The 25,059-nt window shown below is 50.5% G+C and overlaps 2 protein-coding genes across 2 annotated transcripts in view; both read right to left on the minus strand.

Annotated features, from left to right (window-relative positions):
* Positions 1–304: 304 nt before the first annotated feature.
* On the minus strand, positions 305–22,940 carry scube3 (signal peptide, CUB domain, EGF-like 3; the record flags this gene model as incomplete). The annotated part of the gene is made up of 18 exons (XM_084479860.1): positions 305–460; positions 847–926; positions 1,072–1,224; positions 2,727–2,924; positions 3,509–3,670; positions 3,976–4,143; positions 4,504–4,665; positions 5,263–5,466; positions 6,051–6,212; positions 6,843–6,959; positions 7,255–7,350; positions 7,492–7,608; positions 7,836–7,958; positions 10,864–10,980; positions 15,694–15,816; positions 17,536–17,652; positions 20,960–21,007; positions 22,892–22,940. 18 exons carry the CDS (start codon positions 22,938–22,940, stop codon positions 308–310), a joined length of 2,349 nt encoding a protein of 782 aa, XP_084335986.1. The 3' UTR covers positions 305–307.
* A 241-nt stretch (positions 22,941–23,181) lies between these two features.
* The window catches only part of LOC311359830 (signal peptide, CUB and EGF-like domain-containing protein 3), a gene marked incomplete at its 3' end in the record, with an annotated part of 19,547 nt that continues 17,669 nt past the window's right edge, over positions 23,182–25,059 (minus strand). Inside the window, exon 4 of the mRNA XM_084479861.1 lies at positions 23,182–23,273. Within this exon, the coding sequence (XP_084335987.1) occupies positions 23,182–23,273 (92 nt within the window). The remainder of the gene's footprint in view (positions 23,274–25,059) is intronic.

A 25,059-nucleotide genomic window follows, 5' to 3' on the forward strand; every position in this document is an offset into this window, starting at 1 on the left:
AAACACACACACACACACACACACACACACATCCTCACCACAAACATCGACTCAGCTCAGTCATCCACACACTCACAGCGGAGACCTCGACCACGGCCGGAGGTCCCCATTGGAGACGCCTGTGGGCGGTGAACCAAAACGTTGTTGTTGTTGTGGTTGTTGACGAAGATCAGGAGGGAGGAAGATAAGCATACCATGGTTATGATGAATTTAGTTGGAAGTCCTGCAGGTTTGGGGGGGTGGGGGGGGGGTGAGAGGATGAAGAGGTCAGGGTGGGGGGGGATGAAGAGGAGGGGGGCGGGGGTTGTCAGTTGTATGGTCGCAGGAAGGCGGAGACTTTGCTGCTGATGAGGCGGATGAAGGAGCGCGGCAGCATCTCGTTGGACTCGCGGGTGGTGTACTTGAAGTAGTTGTTGGGGTGAGCCAGCACGTCGAACAGAGTCTTGATCAGCTTTTTATCCTGCGGGAGGCCGAGAGGTGGAGAACAAGGGAGGAAGTGTATTGAAACGTCTATAGCAGCATGCCCACACAGCCACACACACACACACACACACATATATAATATACACACACAATTTCTATAAGCTAATGTGTTGATCTTTCTTCTTGAAATGTACGTGTGTGTGTGTGGTGTCAAAGGTCCCACCCAGGGACTACAGATGAATATTAGCGTGTAGCTGTCTCTGGTGCCGTATATATACAGTATATCGTGCACTAGCCCCTTGAAATAAACAGTTCAAAGAACATCAAAACGAAAACGGTCCCTCCCCCAAAAACAGCGGGTGTACGACGACGACCAAGACCGCAGCGGACGGACGGACGGACGGACGGACGGACGGAGCGCACCTTGAGGATCTCCTGGTGGTTCTCCGAGGCGTAGAGCCTCCCGTCCCTCACGATGTCCTCCACCAGCTGCTCATAGTCCTCTGAAACGACACACACACACACACACACACACACCGTCACTACGGGCTCCCACGCAGTGCTGCGTGGGGGAACGTGTCAAACAGCGCGCTCGCGCGGGCTCCTCTGAAGGCGGAGGCGCGGCGGCGGCGCGGCAGCGGCCCGTACCATCGTAGGTGACGTAGGGGATCTGGAAGCCGCGTGCGCTGTTGGCCTCGTTGGACTTGAAGCTGATCCAGAGGCGGCGGGAGCGGGCGGTGAAGGCGATGGGCCGCTCGTACGTCTGGCACGTCTCGTAGGTGGTGATGGACGTGGCCGACCCTGCGGAGAGGCAACGGGGGAAAGCGGCGTCACGCGGCATGGCGGACGGTCTTTCACGTAACCACTCGACTCGTCTACATCGGTGCATGGTACGCGTAAACATTCTTATTTCACATTGTTATATTCCATGTACATTATTCTATTTCGTTTGCAGTTATTATATTTTTATTTTATTCTAATTATTGCGTGCACAGTATTCTATTTTGTTTACAGCTTTTGTTATTATATTTTTTTATTCTATTCTAATTATTTCATGTCCAGTTTGTGTTTCTGTTATACTTTCTTATTGCATCGTTGACGGAGCCTGAGACTCAAGAATTTCATTGCCAGCGACTGCTGCTGTAATCGTTGTGCATTGGACAATAAACCAATAAACCATCTTGAATCTTGAGTCTTGAATCTCGTCTCTCTGCGGAGCCACGACTTGCGTGTCGTGCACCGTACTCACACCCGTGTCCTCATGATGAAAACACACCGATGCTTCGTTTATACGCAGCGAAACCAACCATTCCACCAATCCACTTCCTGTATCACAGCCTTGGTTTTCACCAGTGCATCCAGAGGGCTGGTTTACACCGATAAGGCAACACAAGTAGGGGACATAAATGTTTGTGCCACAGTGTATCAACAAAGTGTTGATCCACTTTTTTTTTTTTTTACTATTATCCACTCCCACTCTGTCCTTTCCTGGGTCCTTCCTACTTCCCCTTCACAGGTGTGTCTGGCTGATCGCAGACGTAACAATGCCATATTTCTATGGTTGAACATGTAAGAAGACGCAAAGACAAGACATTATGCAAGACATTATTATGATGAAGCATCAATGAATGAAGAGCTTCTCTGTTCAAATGGATCTGACCATGCCAACGCTTTGTAGCTCTCTAGTGCCACCTTGTGACAAAGATGGAACACACACCCACAAAACAATGCATTACAGGGACTGCCTTTGGATGCTAGTGCTAGCTCAGCTCAAATAGAGTGGTTTAACAGATGCGTTTATCCAAAGCCTTTCATAGAGAATTTTAGATCTATAGGCATTCATGAGACATCTCGCATGCGGTTGCCAAGGTAGCAGGGTCAGAAATGAATGGGGGCTCATCGCATTTTTTCCCTTAAAAATATCAGAATATTAGAAATATTTGCGTTTGCGTTTTTTAATTGCCCGATAAAATAAAAAGTTAACTTCAGTATTGGACTCAGTTTTTGTCCAATTGTTGAGATTTATCTGTGTTCCTGAACTAATATGAGTAATTGCAGTCATTGATTGGTTTGTCATGCAACATAAATGTATGTCATTTTGTCAAATTGTCCTGGAATTGATCCAAAATGCCCCTGAAACATCTTACACAGGGGGCAAAAGAAGGCCTTGTATAAAAAAGTACATGATTTCACCCTGACATTAGGAAGTCCGCTGACATCAGGATTCAAACACCTTAACCAGTAACCAACCAGTCACCTTAACCAGTAACCAGGGCAGGAGAAGCACCAGACCAAGCACTCACAGTTCTTCCTCATGACCAGCACGTCTCCGCACTCGTCCTCGGAGGGCAGGAAGATCTCGGGCACCACGATGAGGATCTTCCTCTTGCTGGGGGGGTTGATGTTCCACACACACTCCACGTTGGCCGGGTAGTTCCCCGGGTAGTTGGGGGACTCGATGTAGCCCGTGAAGTCACCCATCTCCCCGCCGCATTCTCTGTCTGAACGCACACACACACACACACACACGCAAAGACACACACAAAGACACACACACACACACACACACACACACACATACATACACACAGACACACAGATACACAGGCAGAGACACAGACACACAGAGACAAACAAAACATTACTTTTTATTTCAATATAGTCATTTATTTTGTCAAACATACCACTGTTTCTATAATTTTATGTGTATGCATGATTGTGTATATGTATGTGTGTATATATGCATATGTATGAATGTATGTATGTATGTGTGTGTGTATATATATATAAAATATTTTGAACTTATTTGGTATGTCGTTTCATTTAAATTGGAGTAACCACAAAAAAATGCTAACTGCCGTCCGACCAAGTTCATTAAAGAGCTGATGTTAAACCACCGGGTGTGAGTAGCCATTACAAGCTGCCTTCTCCTGTGTTTTAGTGACATAACAAGTGGGAGCGTCAAACTAGATGCCACAATAAAAGCTGGTGTTGTGATACGGCCCCTTTACGAGAACTGGGAGTACAGAGCAGCCGTAGGCATGGCTGACAGCGTCCTGTCGCGGCGTCGCTGCCCCGTACTCACTCTTGCACTGCGAGACGCTGGTGGCTCCGTCGAAGTCGGTGGTGGTGTTCCCGGGGCAGGAGATGCAGTAGTTCTGCCTGAACTCCGTCTGGTAGGTGCCCAGCGGGCAGCGGATGCAGCGGTGCACCGTGGTGTTGTAGTAGTGGCCCGGGGAGCACTGGACTGTGAGGCCGCGAAGAAGAAGAAGAGGAAGAAGAAGAAGAAGGAGGAGAAGAAGAAGAATAAGGAGGAGAAGAAGAAGAAGAAGAAGAAGAAGACGAAGAAGAAGGAGGAGAAGGAGAAGAAGAAGGAGAAGAAGGAGGAGGAGAAGAAGGAGAATAAGGAGGAGAAGGAGAAGAAGAAAGTTTGTTAGGAGTCGTGGTGTTGTCACGGTGACGGCGGGTGAAACGGAGACCAACGACATCATTGCACCGGTGACAACGGATTCAAAAAAACGAAAAAAACAAAGATAAAGACCGCCCACTGACCTTTGACCTCACAGTCGTGGAAGGAGCTGGCGCCCTCCCTCTTGGTGCCCAGGCCTCCGCCGCAGGGGAAGCACAGCGTGCGGCCCAGGTCGGGCTGGTACATGCCCAGGGGACACGGCTGGCAGGGCTTGAAGCCATCGCTGGAGAAGGACCCCGTGGGACACTGGCCTGGGGCGGGCGGGCGGGGGGGGGGGGGGGGGAGAGGAAGGAGACGCATTGGACCATCTGAAACCGGGCTGCACCAGGGGGGGTGTGTGTGAGTGTGTGTGTGTGTGTTCGGTGTGTGTGTGAGAGAGAGAGAGAGAGAGAGAGAGAGAGAGAGAGAGAGAGAGAGAGAGAGAGAGAGAGAGAGAGAGAGAGAGAGAGAGAGAGAGAGAGAGTGTGTGTGTGTGTGTGTGTGTGTGTGTGTGTGTGTGTGTGTGCGTGTGTTCGGTGCGTGTGCGTGTGCGTGCATGCATGTGTGCGTGTGTGCGTGCATGCATGTGTGCGTGCGTGCCTGAGTGCGTGCATGCGTTGACAGATCGCTACCTGCGCAGGAGGAGATGTTGCGGGCGCCGGTGGGCCCGTGACCGTCGCTCCCGGGGCAGAGGTCACAGGCCAGCTGGCCCTCCTTCTCCTGGAAGGTCCCGGGCGGACACTGGACGCAGCGCTCCTGCTCCCCCTGGTAGTAGGAGCCCGGCAGGCACCTGACTGAGGGGACGGCAGGCACAGGGGCTCTGGTTAGAGGGACTAGCACACACACACACACACACACACACACACACACACACACACACAACCCCCCTGAACCCCTTCAGACCCTGTAAATCCATGAGTGTTTGTGCATTCTATATTTATATACAAAAGGTCCTAAATGATGGTTCATAATGAAAAATTTGAATGTGCACATGTTTATTTTTCTTAACACCACTAGATGGCGCTAAAGGTAAAACTCAGCGGACAATAAAGTTAAACCTCTCTCCAGCTCCCCCTGCTCATCCCTTCTCTCCCGCTCTCCATCCTCCCCCCTCTCTTACCTCTCTCCCCTCTCTCTCCCAATCTCTTACCTCTCCCCCCTCTCTTACCCCTCCCCTCTCCTCCTCTCCCCCCTCTCTTACCTCTCTCCCCCCTCTCCCCCATTCTCCCCCTCTCTTACCACAGTGCCCGCTGTCCCTCTCCCCCCTCTCCTCCTCTCCCCCCTCTCCCCCCCTCTTTCTCCACTCTCTCTCTCCCTCTCTCTCCTCCCTCTCCCTCTCTCCCTCTCTCCCCCTCTCCCCCCTCTCCCCCTCTCTCTCCCCCCTCTCTTACCACAGCGCCCACTGTCTCTCTCGCGGCCCGGCCCGCAGTTCTCCTGGCTGGAGGCGGCCTGGGGCAGCTTCTGGGCCACCTCGTACTCCAGCCCCGCCACGCGGATCAGGAAGCGCTCCTGGTTGATGGACTTCTTCAGGGCCTTGATGTACGTCTTCACCTGCTTCTCCATGCGCTGCCGCAGGCAGCTCAGGTTGCAGCTGCCTGGGGTGTGTGAGGGTGAACCACAGATAGACACACGTTATTCTGCTGTGTTTAAGGGTGAGGGTGAACCACAGATAGATACACATTATTCTGCTGTGTTTAAGGGTGAGGGTGAGCCACAGATAGACACACGTTATTCTGCTGTGTTTAAGGGTGAGGGTGAGCCACAGATAGACACACGTTATTCTGCTGTGTTTAAGACACAGCTTTCTGCTAGTGTTCCGGTTCAGGGAAACGCAAATTCCAAGGGACTATGAGGGATTACTAGATTTTTTTATTTTTTTTGTAATTCCCATTGCGACTGTGTGTCACACTGGGAAAACATTCCTTTTAATGTGTTTATTCTACGGAAATTAAGAGACCGCCCATTCGACACGATATCTGGATATCTGTGTATGCATATTGTACATTAACAATTCAGCAGAAGATGTTTTCACCCCAAGAGACGCGTGGCAGTAACTAGGAGGGACATTCAAGCGGTCCTCAACACCAACTCATCACGCACGGCCCCTGTTGTCCATGTCTACGCCCTCGTAGCCCGTAGGGTACCTCCGGGCGTGACGGCGCGGCGTCCGGACACTGACCTGTGGTGTCGCCGGCCTTGACCTCGGCCTCCAGCTCCAGGGTGATGCGGGTCACCTCCTTGTTGGAGGGGTTGCGGGCGCGACGCCCTTTGGTCTTCTTGGACGAGTCGCACTTGAGGTTGACGAAGGTCACCAGACAGTTGCTGCAGGGCTGCCCGCCTCCTACGGGTCAGAGCAGTCAGACAGGGTCAGACGTTGTAGATCATACACAAACACACACACACACACACACACACACACACACACACGAGAGAGAGGTAGTCCATGCAGGTGTGTTTAGTGATGTAGCGGACAATCGACTCACAAGTGGAGTGACAAGGATGAGGGTTTATCTAAGGGTTAATCGGGCGGTAGGCTTAGCTCAGTCAAGTCCTGCTCAGGGTGACCTGTAACTGAAAGGTTGCTAGTTCGATCCCCGGCTCGAGGGTCGAAGTGTCCCTGAGTAAGACACCTAACTCCTGCTCCCGACGAGCTGGCTGTCTCCTTGCTCCTTGTGTGTGAATGTGTGTGCGTAATCGCTTTGGCTAAAAGCCGCGGGTGCCGTGGGGCGGGGAGTGTCGTCAAATATGGACTGGGGAGACTGGGATTAAGGGCTAAACACAACAAACAGTAGGCATGCCGTGCCATCACAGCATACGGCTAGGGCTGCAGCATGTGATTATAATCATTTTAATCAGTGTTGATCGTCTTCTAAACATCAGGATCACAGTTCAAACAACAGCGGTGCGCCGCGCTGCCTAGCGGATCACCGCCGAGACGATCACCGCATCGTAACCGCAGAGACGTGATTACCGGGCCCCAGGGTGCGGCCCCGGTCCTCCGTCCGGCCCGTCAGCTTGGGGTGGAGGTGACACTTGGCGTCCTTGATCTTGAAGGACGCCGTCTGCTTCACCGGCGGCGCCAGAGTCTCTACAGGAAGGAGACAGGAGGAGCACACTAGAACATCAACACTCTTATCGCCGCGGGAACCCCACTCACTGCCCAGGCAGGGACACTGCGGCGGGAGGGGAGGGGAGGGGAGGGAGGGGGGGAGGGGGGCGGCACGGAGCACCGGCAGGAAGTGATGTGTGGAGGATGATGATGATGATGATGTTGATGTTGATGTTTGTGATGATGAAGAGGGTGACATGTGCTTTAATGGTACGTGTATGAGGAGTATAAAGGGGAGGGGGGGGGGGGGGGGGGGGGTTGTTGGCGGGCGAACCTATGCAGCTCTGACTGTTGCTGGCATTGAGCCTGGAAGAAGACTTTCCTCTGACGATGGGGATGCCACAACTTACTGAGTAGCTGCTGTCTGACTCTGCAACACATGGCAGAAGAGAAGGCAAATGTAACCGAGACGCTCAACGCTCGGGTTCATATTTGGATTATTATTGCGGACGTGGCGATGTTGTTTGTGGGTTAGTTTGTGGGTGTTGCCATGGGAGCCGAGGTGCGCTACCTGCTAGGTAATGGGCCTTAGAGGAACAGGTGAGAGAACAGCTCTCCTTCCTGCCCGCCTTGCTACAGGTCAGTGTGGCCTTCGGCGCTATGAGACCGGCGGGACATTTCACCAGCTCTAAGAGAACACAAAGCACACAACAACATGTAAAAGTGAACCACACACAGCGCTCTCAAACCCCTGGCGCCCCCCAAAACCAACCAACCGCATGCTACTAATGTGAATATAAACTGCCGAAGCAGCTGTTCCAAACAGAACTTTGCTCAGCTGTTCTGCTCTTCTGCACATTTGAATCGGTTGTGGCTGTTGTTGACCACCAGGGGGCAGTGCAGGCACATACATACCGATGCAGTCTTTCCTGTTCCAGTGCAGCTTGAATCCTGGCGGACAGGTACACTCGTAGCCGCCCAGCGTGTTGACGCAGCCGTACTTGCAGCCCCCGCGGTTTATACTGCACTCGTCAATATCTGTGGGAACATGGATTTTATGATTTTATTATTTATTACTAGGGCCGTTTTTCATCTAGCCTCTATAGCGTTTTCAGAAGGTGCTCTGGAGTGGAGTTGGTGGAAGATGAAAAAAAGACTCAAAAACTAGTATTAGCACAAAAAAACCCCGAAACGTTTCGATGAAGTTAAGATTTAAGAGGAACCAGACGGAGGGCCGCACTTAATTAAGCATTCCGGTGACGTCACTCCGATAAACAACGTCAGAAGTTGAGAGTTGATTAACGAGCGTGTCAAACAGAAGTGATTGGTTGTTTTCCCTGTTCCCCATGTGGCATTTCATTGGTTCAGAGGCCCTGACAACTCTTGATATTTGGGTGGGTGCACCGGTGTACCAGAGGCAGGGACCGGCCAGGGTCTGAAGAAACCCTGGAGGGGTCACAGTGCACCGGAGAGAGAGAGACAGAGAGAGGAGGGGGTACAGAGAGAGAGAGGGGGGGGGGGGGGAGGAAGAGAGATGTATAAATATATAGAGAGGGGGGAGGGGGGGGGAGACGGAGGGAGGGGGACGGCGGCACACCAGAGAGATTCAGCGGCGGGTGATTGATGATGCGCTGTGCCGATATGAAATGTGCTCCCCCGTCCCGTTCAATAATTCACGGGAGAGCGGGAGACGAGGAGCGACGCGAGCGCAGCGCCGCCGCTCTCCCAGATTGAAGATGATGACTTCATCAGCTGTGTTTAGACTGTAGCGAGCGCTGAGGCAGCGCGCGGTGAGTAATGCACGTCTCACCAGGGCACCCTCGCACGCTCTCCTCTCAAAGGGAGGATGCCGGTTTGATGGGCCGATGTGGGATCCTCTCCTGCATCGAGTGTGACTCAACGTATGGGCCCCGTAGGACCCTTCCCTCCTTTGGGTCTTTGTTCTGAATTGAATGGATGGTAATACATCTTCGGTGTAAACCAGGAAGGCCTTCCACATAGGGGCGTCGGTGTGTGTGTGTGCGTGTGCGTGTTTGTGCACGTGCGTGTCTGTGTGCGAGTAAGGGAGTGACTGAGTGTGCGCGCTTGTGTGTTCGGTGTGTGTGTGTGTGTGTGTCTGACGATGGCTTTTCTCTGTTTAAACACAAACGCTTTGTGATCACATATTCCCAAAGTGTATACACACAGAATCCATTTGTGTGTGTGTGTGTGTGTGTGTGTGTGTGTGTGTGTGAACGTTAAAAGCCCCTCGGTGTGTCAGCGGGGCTGAGCGCTAGGTGCCACTGTAATTGCCGCTTGCCGAGGTCTGTAATTTCTCCCTCGCCTCACCTCACCAGACAGTACGACTCCATTGTTCCGCCGCCCTGAACAAATCTCCAACGCGCACCGCGCTCATCATCCATCAAAGCTCTCGTTGTTTTCAGGGGGATGACCAAACCTCGCGTCACGAAGAGCGGGCCGCTTCTGCAGCTCTCGCTGTCTCGCCGTCTGTCCGGTCGTCGGTTTTCCACACCGTCGCTGCGAAGGTGTGGGTTACCGGCGGTGGGGGGGGGGGGGGGCACGCCGGGAACGTCCTACATGTTTAGGCCTGGGCCTGCCTCCTTTGTGATGCATGTCGTTTGGTTTATGCGACCAAGAGTCCAACTCAAATGACCGCCACGTTGCGAGTGTCTGGAGATCTCCCCAGAGGAGAGATGAGGATGATGATGATGATGATGATGATGAGGATGATGATGACAGACCTTGGCAGGCAGCTCTTAAAGTACTCTCAGCGCCCCTCTGGAGCCCATACAGCTCGGTGGTGGCCTTTGCTTTGGGTTTTCGGGTGGTTTACTGTATAGTCGTCGGACGCCCCGGGAGGAGGCTCGCCTCACCGCTGTTTAGGACAGCAGTAGGTTAGGAAGTGGGTTTTTGTGTGTCCGGGAGCGCCATCAAACTCTGTGTTTTTGGAGAGCAGACGGACTGAAAGCGAGCGCTCAGAGGGACGTGAGGAGAGAGAAACATCTGTGGCCGACCCACACACACACACACACACACACACACACACGTGGAACCCTTTTCACATACAATTTAAATAATGTTCTCTTCTACATTGAGGGTCCTGAACGATAACGGTTCATTTGCATTCATTTAAATTACTTTCTCATTTTGAAACAAGTCTGTTATGAATTTTATGTTTTGGTTTTCTCTGTATATGTTTGTTATTCCTCCAGTCTTTTCTGGATATGCGTATCTTTGTGCTGGGTTCGAGTAGACTGAACAACAGAGAGAGAGAGAGACAGACAGACAGACAGAGCAAGAGACTCATTGCAAAGTTACAATGTATTCCAAGTGCATGTAGTGTCTCTTGCCTTCCTGAACACCTACTGTGTGGCCCTTGGGCAACAGCAGCAGAATCAAAACCACTGATAAACAGAGACACCTCAGACACACACACTCACACACACACCTCAGATCCACACACTGACACACACCTCAGACACACACACTCACACACACACACACACACACACACACTCACTCACACACCTCAGACGCGCACACACACACACATACAGGCCATCAAAGCAAAGCCCAAATGAAAACCCCCTCTCCCTCCGTGTCCCGTGGACCTGGATCCCGTCCCCCTCCTGATACCCAGGGGGGGGGGGGGGGTGGGGCTGGTCTCCCCTATCTGGTCCCCAGCAGCCTTGGTCTACCTGCCACTGCCCCCCCCCCCACCCCCGCCTCCCCACCACTCTCTCTACATCTCGTGAAGCAGAGATTTCACCACACCTTTCTCTGTGTTCCCATTGGCTCCCTGAGCTGGTTCTTTACTGGTAGCTCGGGGGACGAGGAGGGGGGGGGGTGCAACAGGAAATTGCGGGAGGGAGCGAAAGGAAGAAAAAAGGGAAAAAAAGGTGCGTTGGTGTTGGACTGTGGAAAATGAATGGTGCCCCCTCACCTCCGCAGTGGGCCAGGCCGTACAGAACGTGGCCTTTATGACACAGGCACTGGAAGCTGCCTGCAGAGTTGACGCAGGAATGGTCGCAGGCTCTGTCAAAAGAACATTCGTCAATGTCTGTGAGGGAGAGAGAGAAAGAGAGAGAGAGAGAGAGAGAGAGAGGGGGAGAGCGAGGGAGAGAGAGGGGTGAGAGGGAGAGAGAGGGGAACAATTAGAACATTCAAAGCTAGTGTTTAATAAACAGATTTGTATCCGTGACTTTTTCAAACAAATCTGTCTTTTGTCACAAGTTGCTCATAACTGGCTTTTGTCAAAAGAAATGACGTGACAAAAAAAAGAAAGAAAATCAGAAAAAATAAAGATTGTGATTGGAGCTGGTCATTTGGTCTCAAGTTTTTACCGCCCCCTACCCACCAGCAACACCCCCGTTCCAATGTTCTTCACTTGAGGGTTTTTTTTTTTAAAGGGAAAACACATTTTGAAATCCTTTAGATCTGGGGCCACGTGGGAATCATCAGCCTAACAATGATAGATGTCCTTGTAAGTCAGCAAAGGCCTCACATCCTCTCCGTGTTCTGAAGTATATAAATGCGAACTATCATTATATCTGGTAAAGGTCATCCATGAATGACAGTCACAAACAGAGAAAAAAATACCAGGAGGACATTATGCCACAGACAACTTCTTGTTTTCTTAAAGCTGTAAACTGAAAAAGCAGAGTGGAGCCATCTACTATGGGTCAGTAATTTACTGTGGGTCAGTCATCTACTGTGGGTCTACTGTGGGTCAGTCATCTACTGATGATAGATCTACTGCGTCCTTATTGATTTGTTATTACCAAGGAAACATACCAATATTGAGTCATTAACTTAATCCTGCTACCTGGTCTTAATTGGTAAAATTCCTGTATCACACATCCACAAGGATTCCACATGAAGTTCGTGATCGTGTGCAGTCAACATTCATTAGGAATCAGTTTTTATTTGTATTTAGTCAGCCATTCCCTGGTCCCGGGCGCTGTGCGTGCTGCCTGGGCACCAGGGGGACAGGGATGGCAGTCAGTACCGCGGGGGAAGGTGATTTTGTCAGAGTTGTTTCTGGCATGCACGCGTTGCTTTGATGTTTTGTAGTTTGAGAAAGAGAGAACAAAAGGTGGTTACCTTGAAGGACCAGCCCTACAAATTCTGACATAGTTTGAACAGTCGGCAAATTGTCACAATGGGCTTAATCCCTCAAAACAGTGAAACTCTTTCCTCTCCGTAGAGAATGCATAACTTGGCAGGCCCTTTGTGTGAGCACCTCAGACCTGGGGTTGAGATTAAAAGCTTATTAAGTGATCAGCTTACAGAGAGAGCAGACAGGATGTCTTAACCACTTGGGGAGGCCCAATGCGCTGATGTCAAACAAAAAAAGGTTGAAAAAGAAAACAAACGTTTCATTCTTTTCATTTTACCATTGCGCAAACAAGGAAGGACAAAAAAAGATAGGTCTCACAGGGGAAATACATTTGATTTGGTGTGAAAGATAGCGCTGTCTGAGCTCTGGGTCTGAACAGGTTGTGGAGAGGTCAATACAGTGTACAAATACAACAAGAACAAATAAATGACGCACCATGACGGAATATATATCTTCTTCCTACCACCAATGGTTATTCATTTTAAAACAGCAATGTGAGTGAATTCAGAGGCCACTGTCTTCATCAAATCAAATCAGCGCACACTAACAAAATGCATTATGAAATGCAAAATGTGAATGCATTGAACTAAGTTGTTACCACGACTGAACCTCTCTGATCATCATGTCGTGGACGTTGGTAGTTGAGCATATGGGAAAAAACAAGATCACAGTGCAGGCTGTAGACTTAACCTGGCCTTTACAAATTGCTTTATTCCTACTGCCATTAACCTCTGGAATTAACCTTTAAAAACTGTAAAACTACCAGACCCAGTCCAATGAGATGGATGTTTTCCCGGTGTGAGCCAAGTGTGTCTCAAGATGCTTCTCCGTCGAAGCTCTACGATAGACAATAACTTTACAATAGACAATAACTTTACGATAGACAATAACTTTCCATATTCCATCTTCCAACCATGTTAGCTGCTGATGCGGGGGGCCTCTCCCCCAACTCCACAACGCACCACAAGGAACCATTCTGATCCTCACACCAGGCTCTCTCTCAGCTTCTGCTGACTCACCGGCCCCGGGTCAGGACGGGCCCCTGGGAGCCCGGGCTTTAACCCCTGACCCCCTGACTTCCACCCTTGTGGAAAAAAAAAAAAAAAAAACCCACCAAAACAACAGAAAAAAAAGACCAAAACAATCCAGGGCATGCAAATCAGGCGGGGACAAAAGGAGCGGAGAGACAAAGAGAGACAACTACTGTTTACCCAGAGCAGATAAGAGCCTTATCTCCAACACCTCCTCCCATCTCCCACAGCCCCTGCCTGGCCCTGGCATCTGATAACGCCTGCCTGCCAATGTTCTCGTCCTAGATTAGCAGGAGGAGCAGGAGGAGGAGGGGGGAGAAGGGGGCGGAGGGGGGGGGGGAGGATGGAGGGTGAGGTGGGGTGAGGTGTGGGGGGGAGGGGGGGGGGGGGAGGGGGGTGGGAAGATGGAGGAGGTCTGAGGAATGCTGGGAGAGGTTTAGCGGGGCTGGGCCAGACATGCCTTGTCCTGAGTGATGGCCGCGCTCGCTGACAGCAGGGAAACACCGTGACTGTTCAAACTGAGATAAACACACGGTGTGGCTTACACAGCTCAACGCCTCGCCCGCAACACACGACACACACACACACACACACACACCGCCACACAGACACACGACACACACACACACACACACCGCCACACAGACACACACCGCCACACAGACACACCGACACACACCTCAACGCCTCGCCGCAACACACCACCATGCCGCAACACACACCACCCAACTGCGCTTTTTGGGGCTGGTTTTTCTGTGGCGTTAAACCCACCGGCTAAAGTGTCAACAGGGCGTGAGCTGGAGGTGAATGAAGACGTTTTAGGGGGCTGGGTGGAGAGGGCCGGTGGACTCGCCCCGGCGGGGCGTCTGGTGGGGAGCGCTGCACTCGTGCCACCAGGTGGATTAAAAACGTTTCAATGACGTTTGGCGATATCAGACGAGAAAAACAAACAAACATAGAGAAAAAAAAAAAAAAAAACTCACGCTGGCGAGTCACCAGACTTTGGATATAAAACGAAGAGGGAAAAAAATGTAATAAGAAGAATGAAATAATAATTGCCGTTTGTGAACGGCTGACGCCAAATTCAGTGGCTGACACGAGCGGCGGCGGTGGCGGAGGAGGAGGAGGAGGAGGAGGGGCCACTGCGCGAGGAGGGGCCCGACCGTCCAATGCGGGGCCCCGACCGTCCAATATGCGGGGCCCCGTGTGGACGGCAGGGCCCCCGCGCGGACGGAGAGATGTAGCAGAAAGGTGCAGCGGAGCGTGTGGGCCTGACATGTCCTCACTCAACGGGGGGGGCGGAGTGTGCGGGGGTGGGGGGGGGGGGGTAACTTTTATCACAAGCCCTTCTCCAGAGACAAAACAGCCCGTCTCCCAACAGGCGGGCCGCCGTTCCCACAGCGGCCCTCATGGCCCCTGGAATGGAGCACGGCCGACTTGGTGGCGGCACGTTGCCATGACGAAGGTGCGGACATTCCGACACGTACCGACCGTACTTGAGAAATGTCGAGCGCAAAAGAAAAAGAAGAAAAAGCATCGCCGCCGCATAAACCAGGGAAGAAGACAACAGCTCTACGTGACATGTATTTTGGTCGACCACATGACAAATGGCGCTGCGGCGTTGCCCCGGCGATGGATTTAATTTGATGCTCCGGCAGCAGGGGGAAAAAAAACAACAAGCAGAAATGTCTGGCATGACACTGATGTGTACCAGGCTGGGTATTGATTGACCACATCAATAAAGACACAAGGGCAACACAAAAGGCATGTCATCTGTTTTTCCACTCCGAGAGAGAGAGAGAGAGAGAGAGAGACAGAGACAGAGACAGAGACAGAGACAGAGAGGGGCGGGAGAGAGAGAGTGAGAGAAAGAGAGAGAGAGAGCAAGACAGACAGAGAAAGAGAGAGTGAGAGCGAGAAAGTGAGAGAAAGAGAGAGAGAGCGAGAGAGAAAGAGAGAGAGAGAGAGAGAGAGAGAGAGCCCAGCACTGCGTTCCACCCTGGCCTGTATTCCTTCCCCAGATGTTCCTGTCGCGGGGCGGCCCCCCGATTCATCCCGGGGACCCAGAGGTTTGGGAGCAGCAGCAGCTCTTAATTCCCCACACCTGTGTTTCGGCCCGTGGCAAAACTCTTTATTTGTTCTGCGGTGAGGCTCCCCCCGGCTCCCGCAGAGCGATGGCTACCACCGAGCCGAACAGGCAAACAAGTCAGGGAGAGGCCAGGCCGGCCGGCGGCTGGCTACCGGCCCACAATCACCACCAGGAAGCCTGCAGCCATCCCTAACCCCAACCCATCCTCAATCACAGCATCCCAGTGTGGGGGAGAGAGACAGCGCTGCATGACGCCCGCTTAAAGAGATGCAAGCACATCGATGGTCTCACCTAGCACTTGTAAGCGCTTTGCATTTGTTTCTATGAATATCTTTATTGTACCGACAGCGATATATATACACATATATATATATATATATACATTTCTTTATTCTGACAAATGTAATGATTGTAAGTCGGGATAAAAGCATCTGCTAAACGTCGTAAATGTCTCTCCCGTACATGTGTGGTTTTTCTGCTACGCCCGTCGTGGTGCAGGTCATCAAAGAAAGGTAGCGAAACACAAGTGTTTACCTTGACAGGTCCTCTCGTTGGTCAGCAGCTTGTAGCCCTTCTTGCAGCTGCACTCGAAGCTGCCCACCGTGTTGCGGCACACGTGGTCGCAGCCGCCGTTGTTGAGACGGCACTCGTCGATGTCTGAGCACAAGAGGAACACGGTTCAGACACAGAGGATCAAAGACCCGCCACGGAGGGAACCCTGGGCGCGGAGACAACGCGGTTACGGCGGCGGCGGCGGCGCGGTCGGCGTGCGTAAACATCAGGGCCCGGTAAAGCAGGTCATGATGTTGCCTCGCTAGGCCAAGGGGCTTCATTTTTTGCAGGTGAAGGAATTACTTGCAGCATTACATTGAAGGCCGTTAAAATGGTTAAGAGGAAAAAAGAGAAATACATGTGGTGGTAACTACATGCAGCCCTGCGAATAGAAAACTTTAATTGCGGCGGGGGCTATGCTCTCTCTCGCTCTCTGTGTCTCCATCTTTGTTGGATTATCCTCATTAGGTTCCTGGCCAATACCTGATCAATATATCATCTACCCGCGCCGGCTTTGAAGCCTCGGCACGTTGGCCGTTCCGCAGTGTTTCCGATTAATCCGAAATAATCGAGGCATCCATCTCCGGGGGGAGCCTTCCTCATCTGGCTAGCATCATCACATCTAAACGTAATAAAATAATCCTGTCCTTGTCTCACCAGAACCCCCCCCCCCCCACTCCCGGTACTTCAGAAGTCCCAAGCCTGACGCCCCCCCCCCCCTCCACCCCCCCACCCCAACCACCCCCCGCCCCGGTACTTCAGAGGTCCTGGGCTTGCCGCCGTGAGGGACTCACTGTCTACTCCTGCCAGTTGTTGCCTGGAATTGTTTTTTGTTCTTTCCCTCTCGACTCGAGCTAATAAAAGCCAACCCACTTTTATCGGAGTTGTTAAGAATAGCGTTATTAGCCCTGCAGGGAAATCATACTCTCCGATGATTCCACCGTTCCTTCGGAGAAAGGAAAGAGGAAAGGGCGGGCTGGGGGAGGGGGGGAGGGGGGGGAGGGGAACAGACGGTCTATTTCTTTGAAAATCATTTTGTTTGTTATTTTCCGTTTCTTTGCCTCTCTCCTTTTCTTTCTCCCCCTCTTTGTTCATTTGCTCTTTTCTTTAGTATGCTCTCCAGTCTCGTGAACACTGCGGGGATTTGCGGCGTGCCGTGTTTACGCAGTGTTAGGGAGGAAGGACATTTTCATAAACAAATGCTAATGAAGGAAAACCATATCTCTCCACCATAATAAAGAGAACAATGGATATATGAATACATTTAATGGAGAAAACCTCAGGCATTGCAAAATGTTACTAAGAAAAAAAATGATAAATCAAAACAATAACAGCCCGGGAACAAGTTCAATAAAAATAAGGATGTTGTTAATGAATAAAATAAGCTTGGAAGAAGTGCTTATGTTGGTATAAGAGCGTGGTGTGAGTGAGTGAACATCTGAACCGGCCAGACGCCAGGGACATTCTGAGACGGTGATGGAGAGGAGAACACCGGGCCCCTGAGGGTCTGGGGGTGGATCAGGGGTCTGTGTGTGTGTGTGTGTGTGTGTATGTGTGTGTGTATGCCTGCGTGCGCTCTTGTGCATGCGTGCGTGCGTGTGTGTGTAGACCAAGGGTGTGTGTGTGTGTGTGTGTGGACCAGGTGTGTGTAGACCGGGGGTGTGTGTAAGGACCAGGATTGTGCGTTTGTTTGTGTGTTTAACCCATGGGTGCGTGTATATGTAGACCACGATTGCGTGTGTGCGTGTGCACGTGCATGCATGCGTGTGTGTGTGTGTGTGTGCATGCGTGCGAGCGAGTGCGTGCGTGTGGACCTGTCTGTACCTTTGCAGCTCTTGCGGTCGGGCTGCAGGGTGAAGCCCACCGGACAGCTGCAGCGGACCCCGGCCACGGCGTCGTGACACGTGCTGTCACAGCCGCCGTTGTTCACTGCACACGTCTCTGCGGGGAAACACAGAGACACTCATGAACACGCCCCCTCAGACAGACACTGAACAGAACCAAACACACACACACACACACACACACACACACACACACACGTGTGCACAGGCACTCCCCTCTGTCTAAATCGTAGGAAGGGCATGCCGATGCAAATGTCGAGATGTACGGTTAGTACGAAGACTAGAATGGAGGGCCGTCCGAGTGGCTCTTCAGTGGAGACAGTTCTACAGGAAGAAATGATGACGATACGATGGGGATGGAACGGAGAAGGAACCAGGGAACAGGAAGAAGGTTAGAGGTTAGCAGCACTTTAAAGAGTATGGTGCCTGAGGAGCTACAAGAGGGTCAAAGGTCAGACAATAGGAAAGGGTTAGAACCAAGTTGCTGCTGGTGCTGGTGTGTGTGTGTGTGTGTGTTTGCCCAAGGTGATCGTTATTACACAACCCGTGTGGATCCAGGGCAGTGCAGACAAAATATATAATTCCACCAGTTTCCTTTCATTTTGTTCAGAGCTTTCAGGCCTTCTCCGCCAGGAAAATAAAACGTTTTTCCCCGAGCGAAGCTAAATGTATTTGTTAAAATGGAGAAATAAGTGGTGGGAACGTTTTAGTCACTATTGATGAGCCCAGAGACGCTTCAGATACTGTTTAACCTAGCTCATAGAATAACACACGTAGTGTCTGTGACCGGGATCGATGGAACGAGAACCTGTTCCTTTTCGCCCCCACGCCTCACTAGAAAGCTGACCATTACCTACCAAATCTTACTTGGGAAGGATTTACCAAAAAACACACAGGAGGTACTCGAGTAGGCTAGTGTTTATGATTTGTTTGGGGGGGGGTTATACCACGAGGAGAATCCCTAATCTTCATCGTTCGCAATGTTCATCGTTTCACCTAAATGGGAAACTGCAGCACAGCAGAACATATATATATGCATATGTATTTTGGGCTGATAGATCTAGGAAGGCGTGTTATCCATAATGGTTATGGCCCACCCCCACTTTGTGATACACTTTTTTGTACAGTCATGTACTAGGCATTATAATGAGCAATGTTGTTAATGAAATACACCACACAGTGTGGCGTTATACTATAGGTGTCCAAGGGGCTTAATCTTCTCAGACGCGGACGTCAAAACAAACCGCTGCCCAGACGGAGCTCCACACACACACCCTGACTGGTGTCCCTCGGTTGTGACCTCAAAGTTACCCGGAGAAAAGACGCACAACAGACGTTTTCTCTAAATGACGGTCTTATTTTAGTAACCAAAAATAAGGGGCAAAATTACATTGATTGACTATTTGGAGGATTACACAAGAGATATTACCACGCCAACAAAACGAAAACGTTTTCGGGTTCACTGCTCATTTTAAACTCCTTCAGAGATAAGGGCCGAAGAATAAACGAAGAATAAAATGAACTGCGAGAGAGAGAAACAGGTGTTAAAAAAATTATTTCCACAAAAATAAAATCAAGAGCTCAGAAGAATTTGCGGGCAGAGGGGTGATGAACGCCCAAATACACTTTTCTGTCTGTGGTTGAAAAACAAAAAAAAACTCCATACCCCCTCATTTCACATAATAGGGAATCCATTTGGTAAAGTGATTCACATGCTGATCCGCGGCGCGTCGGAAAAACACACGAGGAGCCCGTGACTTTTGTGATGAGTCGGCGCGCTCCGCTGAGCTCCGGAGAGACATTAGGGGCCATTAGGGCAGAGAGGGCCCCATACCGCCGCCCCGCGCGGGACGGGTAATTGCAAGTGCGAGACGGCGCAGGGAGAGAGCTGGCAGACGGGGCAGACGAGACAATGTCGGGGCATGCCTAACGCAGAACGCTGGGTCATGCACTCATCATCATCTCCCCCCCCCCCCCACCCCCCCCAGAAAAAAGTAAAAGTGATGATTACGTGTTAAGGAGAGGGGAAATAATATTTATGACACTGCTGGCTTTGTGAAGACGGCAAGAGGAGACACACACACACACACACACACACACACACACACACACACACACACACACACACACACACACACACACACACACACACACACACACACACACACACACAGAAAGACGTGTGGTATGTGTGTGGGTTGTGCGTTCCGAACGCCTCTCCCAGACACGTCCTGCCCCGGGACGAGACCCACAATTAGCAGCGGGCAGACGTTAGTAAATATTCCGGCTTATGATGATTCAGAGGGGCGGTGTGTTTGGTCTATCGCTGCGCTTCGCCCCGGGTGTACGTTTCATACGGCGAGATTCGGTCGGTTTACTGGAAGACCTCTTCCAGAAGCCAGAGCGTTTTTTTGGGGGGGGGCTGTAGTAGGACAGCAACGCACCCTGACGTCATGGCGCCGCCGCCGCCGCGATCACAGGTATCACATGACGAGCGAGAGGGATGGAGGTCGCTATGGGTTTTATATCTATCTGGGTCGTCGGTTGCGCGCCTCATACATTTGATGTTTAGGCTTTCACAAGAGGTTAAAAGCCTAAACATTTGACGCAGGTTACTGTGAACGCATTCAGCTTTGCTCAGGAAACAAGAACACATTGTGGTTAACACACTTAATAAGCATAACACGATTGTTAGTGTTCAAATGTGGCAAAGTATCATTTTATTACTCGGGTATTTGCATATCTTGCATTCCCACAGGTTCACCGGTTTCCTTTCCCATGCCTTTTTGATATTCTCAGCCCATCTCATCCCGACGAGGATTATCCGCAGTGTCAGTGAGTTCCCCTGATCGTAACTGGATCAGCATGCCGGGGCTTTTGAACCAGAGTGTTTACTTCATTGGCAAAATTCACATGGAAAGCGATCCATCTATACCCACAGTACAATGCCTCCGAGTGTTTGCACTGGGCTGTTCCTGTGGAGCGGAGAGGCGTATAGAGAGACAGGCCTTCCCTCCGTGTATCTGACACACGTCCTCTCGTACTCATCCCACAGATGACTCACTACTTAGTTTGAATTCCTCTCGTTCTGTGGCCGGGCAGCTGTGTTGTGGAAAGGTGTGGTTTTTTTGCGTGGCCAGTCAACGTTGTTATTGAAAGGGCATTCACAGAAGGAAGAGGAAGGAAGGGGTCAAAAGGTCAAGGGTCAGATGCCCCCTTCGAGATGGAAGAGATGGCCTGGTGGTCAAAGTGTGTAATAAGAGTGTGTGTGTGTGTGTGTGTGTGTGTGTGTCTATATGTGTGTGTTTGTGTGTGTGTTAAGCTAGCTTGCTCCTCTCCCCACACCCCCAGCGACCCCAGCCCAGACCCCCAGAGAGAGAGGAGTCAGAGGAACAGATATTTACCATTGGGGAACAGCTGTGGGGCTGCCTGGGGCTGGACGCTCCTCTCCCCTGCATACACACACACATACAAACATACACACATACAAACATACACACATACATACACACACACATACACACATACATACACACACACATACACACATACAAACATACACACATACACACATACATACACACACATACACACATACACACACACATACAAACATACACACATACAAACATACACACATACATACACACACACATACAAACATACACACATACAAACATACACACATACATACACACACACATACACACATACATACACACACACATACACACATACAAACATACACACATACACACATACATACACACACATACACACATACACACACACATACAAACATACACACATACATACATACATACATACATACACACATACAAACATACACACATACACACATACATACATACACACATACACACATACACACATACACACATACACACACACACATACATACATACACACATACAAACATACACACATACACACAAACACATACACACAAACACATACACACATGCACACATACACATATACACGCATACACACACACATACACCCACACACGTACACATACAAGTACGTACGTACATACATACATACAATCATACACACAAACATACACACACACACACACGTACACACACATGTACACACACACACACACACACACACACACACACACACACACACACATTGCAAAAACACGGCTTTAGTGTCCAACACATTTGAACTGTGGTTGAGCATAGTGGTGTAACAGAGAAGGTGGGCTTTAGGTAACCATGTGAACCCAACTCTAAGGTCCCGCCGGCTTCATCGTATGGAAAGAGAGCGGGACAAAAGACATTCAGATATAATGATAATAATAATAATAATAATAATAATAATTAGAATCACCATAAAGCCGTACTTTTAAATCAAACACAACGCCAGTGTGTGCAGCCGGTAAAAACGCAGACGATGTTGAAAACGGTATGAAAGAAAGAAGGTACACGAGCGAAATCAACCCCGCCGCTCCACCGCAGCCAAGAACCGATCAAACGGCCTGACGTTCTGAATCCAAACACACACACACACAAAGAAACAGGAGGAGGTGGGGGGGGGGGGGGGGGGGGTAGCGATGACAGATCCTCTTCCAGCAGAGAGAGGCGAGAGAGAGGTGGTGTGCGTGGCAACGTGCGGTCCATCATGCAGAGACACCAGACGCAGACGGAGACGGCCGTCCCTCACAACGCCGGCGTGAGGCAGAGGCCCGGCAGCTGAGCCCGGGTGGGCTTAAGGCGAGCGCCGGCAAAGCGTTACACAGAGACGGAGCAGGTGGGTTAGTACTGCGATGCCCAACGGATCCGGGGTACACACACACACACACACACACACACCCACACACACACACACAGACAGACAGACCCCAGCTTGAGCGCCGAGCCTGTTGCTGGGAGGGTTTACCGAGGCTGTGTCCGTGCTGCGTCTTGGCGCTTGGCAGCCCTAAGGCGGCGGGCGTGGCTGTGACGCTGGGGCGTGTTTTGCGGCAGCCGCTTAAAATAAACTTTTGATTTGGGCGCCTCGGACCTGGCTCACGCACACCATCAAACAGGATCTGACCTGAACTTAACGGAACAAACGCGTGTTGATCCACAACCCCCTCTGAACCCGACTAGGTCCCGACTAGCCTAGAAACGTAGACGCCCCTAGCGGCAGCAAATTTAATTTGCAGCCAGGGGAGTCTAGCAACTCTCTGTTAGCTCGCGAGCTGGGAAAACCAAACTCTGGTCAGGCCAATTTTGTGTTGCGACGGTTCCGTGTGCCGTGCCGTCCCTGCTACATGATTGATTGTAGAGCTATCCTATTTGAAAGACAACCATTCATCTCACCCCTTGGTTTGAGGGAGCCGTGCCCATGGAGTATTCCCAGACCCAACATCTTGACGTGGGTCTGGCTTGCCAGGCTACGTCCCGATTGCTTAAGTCATAAATAAATAAATATAAAGACTTACTGCCCTTGAAAGATCTAGCTACTGTTCACTTTGTGACGGAGATTGACAAGTGTGCGAGTGCTTCTTCGATTGGGACGCTATCAAACTGCTCCATTTGGTGCAACGCCCCCCATCTTCAGACAGGCATCACACAGTCGTCTTCAGATGTCACTGAGCTGCCCACAACAGCTAGAGCCCCCCCCCTCCGGCTGACATGAACCCAGACTCACACATCAGACCGGAGATTAACACCTTGAGTCTGATGGCAGACAGGCTCAAATCTGTGTGAAGGGGGCTTTCACGTTCTTACGCTCTTACAAATTTGGCCGGTTGCTGAAGGCGGGGTTCTGAAAAAACGCGTAATTTGGCGAAAACAAACTGGGCCAGCATTTTAAAAAGTTTATACAGGTTACACTGTGTAAACTGGCCACTGTAGGAATAACACCTGATTAATATCCGCTCCTCAAAGCGTCGTCCAATCGCGCAAATACGTGTTTTTCTTCAGGCAGAATATCTCTGTAAAGCCAACAGGAAACAAGCCTTAGCTCCGCCCCCTGGCAGTCTCTGGTTTCCGGCCCAGGCTCCGCGCCCCCCCGCCCCCCCAGAAGTCCTGCTATAGAAATATACTTAGCAGGACTGCTGGATCCCAGATTAACATAAACCCAACCCAACCTCCCCCCCGCCCCGGGGCAGCATGCCCCCAGTGGGCACCGTCACCAGTGATTGTCTGCCCTGCTACACCCGTGATTACTGATCAGAGCACGCGTCATGGAGGACCCTCTGAAATGTGAGCACCGTGTGTTTATGCTGTGTGCAGATGCATGCAGGGCTGCATGCGCACACAGCCCTTTACATGTATGATTCATACATGCCCCGATGTCTACACACACACACACACACACGCACACACACACGCACACATACACACAAGTTTGCGTGTTTGTGTTTAAATTCCCTATTTCAACTATTGCAATGTCTTACTTTCAGGCTCTCTAGATTGTTTTGGTTGGGTTACATTACAGCTATGTGTATGTCACTGTGTGTGCGTGTGTGTGTGTGTGTGTGTGTGTATGTGTGTGTGTGTGTGTGTTAAGGGGTGGGCATAGGTTACTGTAAGCAGATCTTGAAAAGACTAACAATTTCACATGTTTGCATGTGTGTGCTATTTGTGGATGTTTATAATGTAAAGTATGCCTGCTCTCTACAGATATGTGATCGCTAACGGTACCAGTCAACTCGAACTTTAGGTCGATTGAAGAGAAATTTGAAATAGTTCCTGTGTGTGTGTGTGTGTGTGTGTGTGTGTGCACAAGCATGTGTTTGTAATTAACCACAACATAAACATTGAGGACAGAGAAACCAACGAGGACGAAGATATATCCATATCTCAAGAGTGCACTAACCTCACATAACACAATACTGTACACAATTAATTGCGTTGTCCGACCCGAGCTGTTAAAATACAATTTAAAGCAATGTATATTAATAGGAATGCGTTAGAAACAGACCATGAGAGGAGCACAGACACCAGCAGAGTCCACAGAGCGCTGAAAGAGCTCGACCACATAGACCCACCAACCAACAGACATGTTTAGGGGGGATGTTTAGTGAGTTAATGAATTGGAAATAGTATCTGTCAGTATCAGTTCTTGTGTGCAGACAGGCAACAAATAAAAAGAAGCTGTCTAGACACTACTATTTTAGTTTAATTCAGTTTTGGGCATTTGGGCATTTTTAATATATGTCAAGTTTTCAAAAGGGACGTTTTCGAGTGAGTATATATAAATAGTTGATTACAACTAGAACTTATGTGTATATGTGTGTGTGTGTGCGTGCGTGCGTGCGTGTGTGCGTGCGTGCGTGCGTGCGTGCGTGCGTGTGTGTGTGTGTGTGCAGCAGGCTCTCTACATTCCCGTCACTCTGGCCGTCAGGGGCTCATCCGCCACACTGTTTATGTTATCTTGGTTTTATTCACTAATCGAGCGTCTGGCAGACAGAGCACCCCGATATTATAAGAGCCGGGCGAGAGAGAGAGAGAGAGAGAGAGAGAGAGAGAGAGAGAGAGAG

This window comes from Micromesistius poutassou (genome assembly GCF_964030765.1).
Source record: "Micromesistius poutassou genome assembly, chromosome: 15".
NCBI classification, from domain to species: domain Eukaryota; kingdom Metazoa; phylum Chordata; class Actinopteri; order Gadiformes; family Gadidae; genus Micromesistius; species Micromesistius poutassou.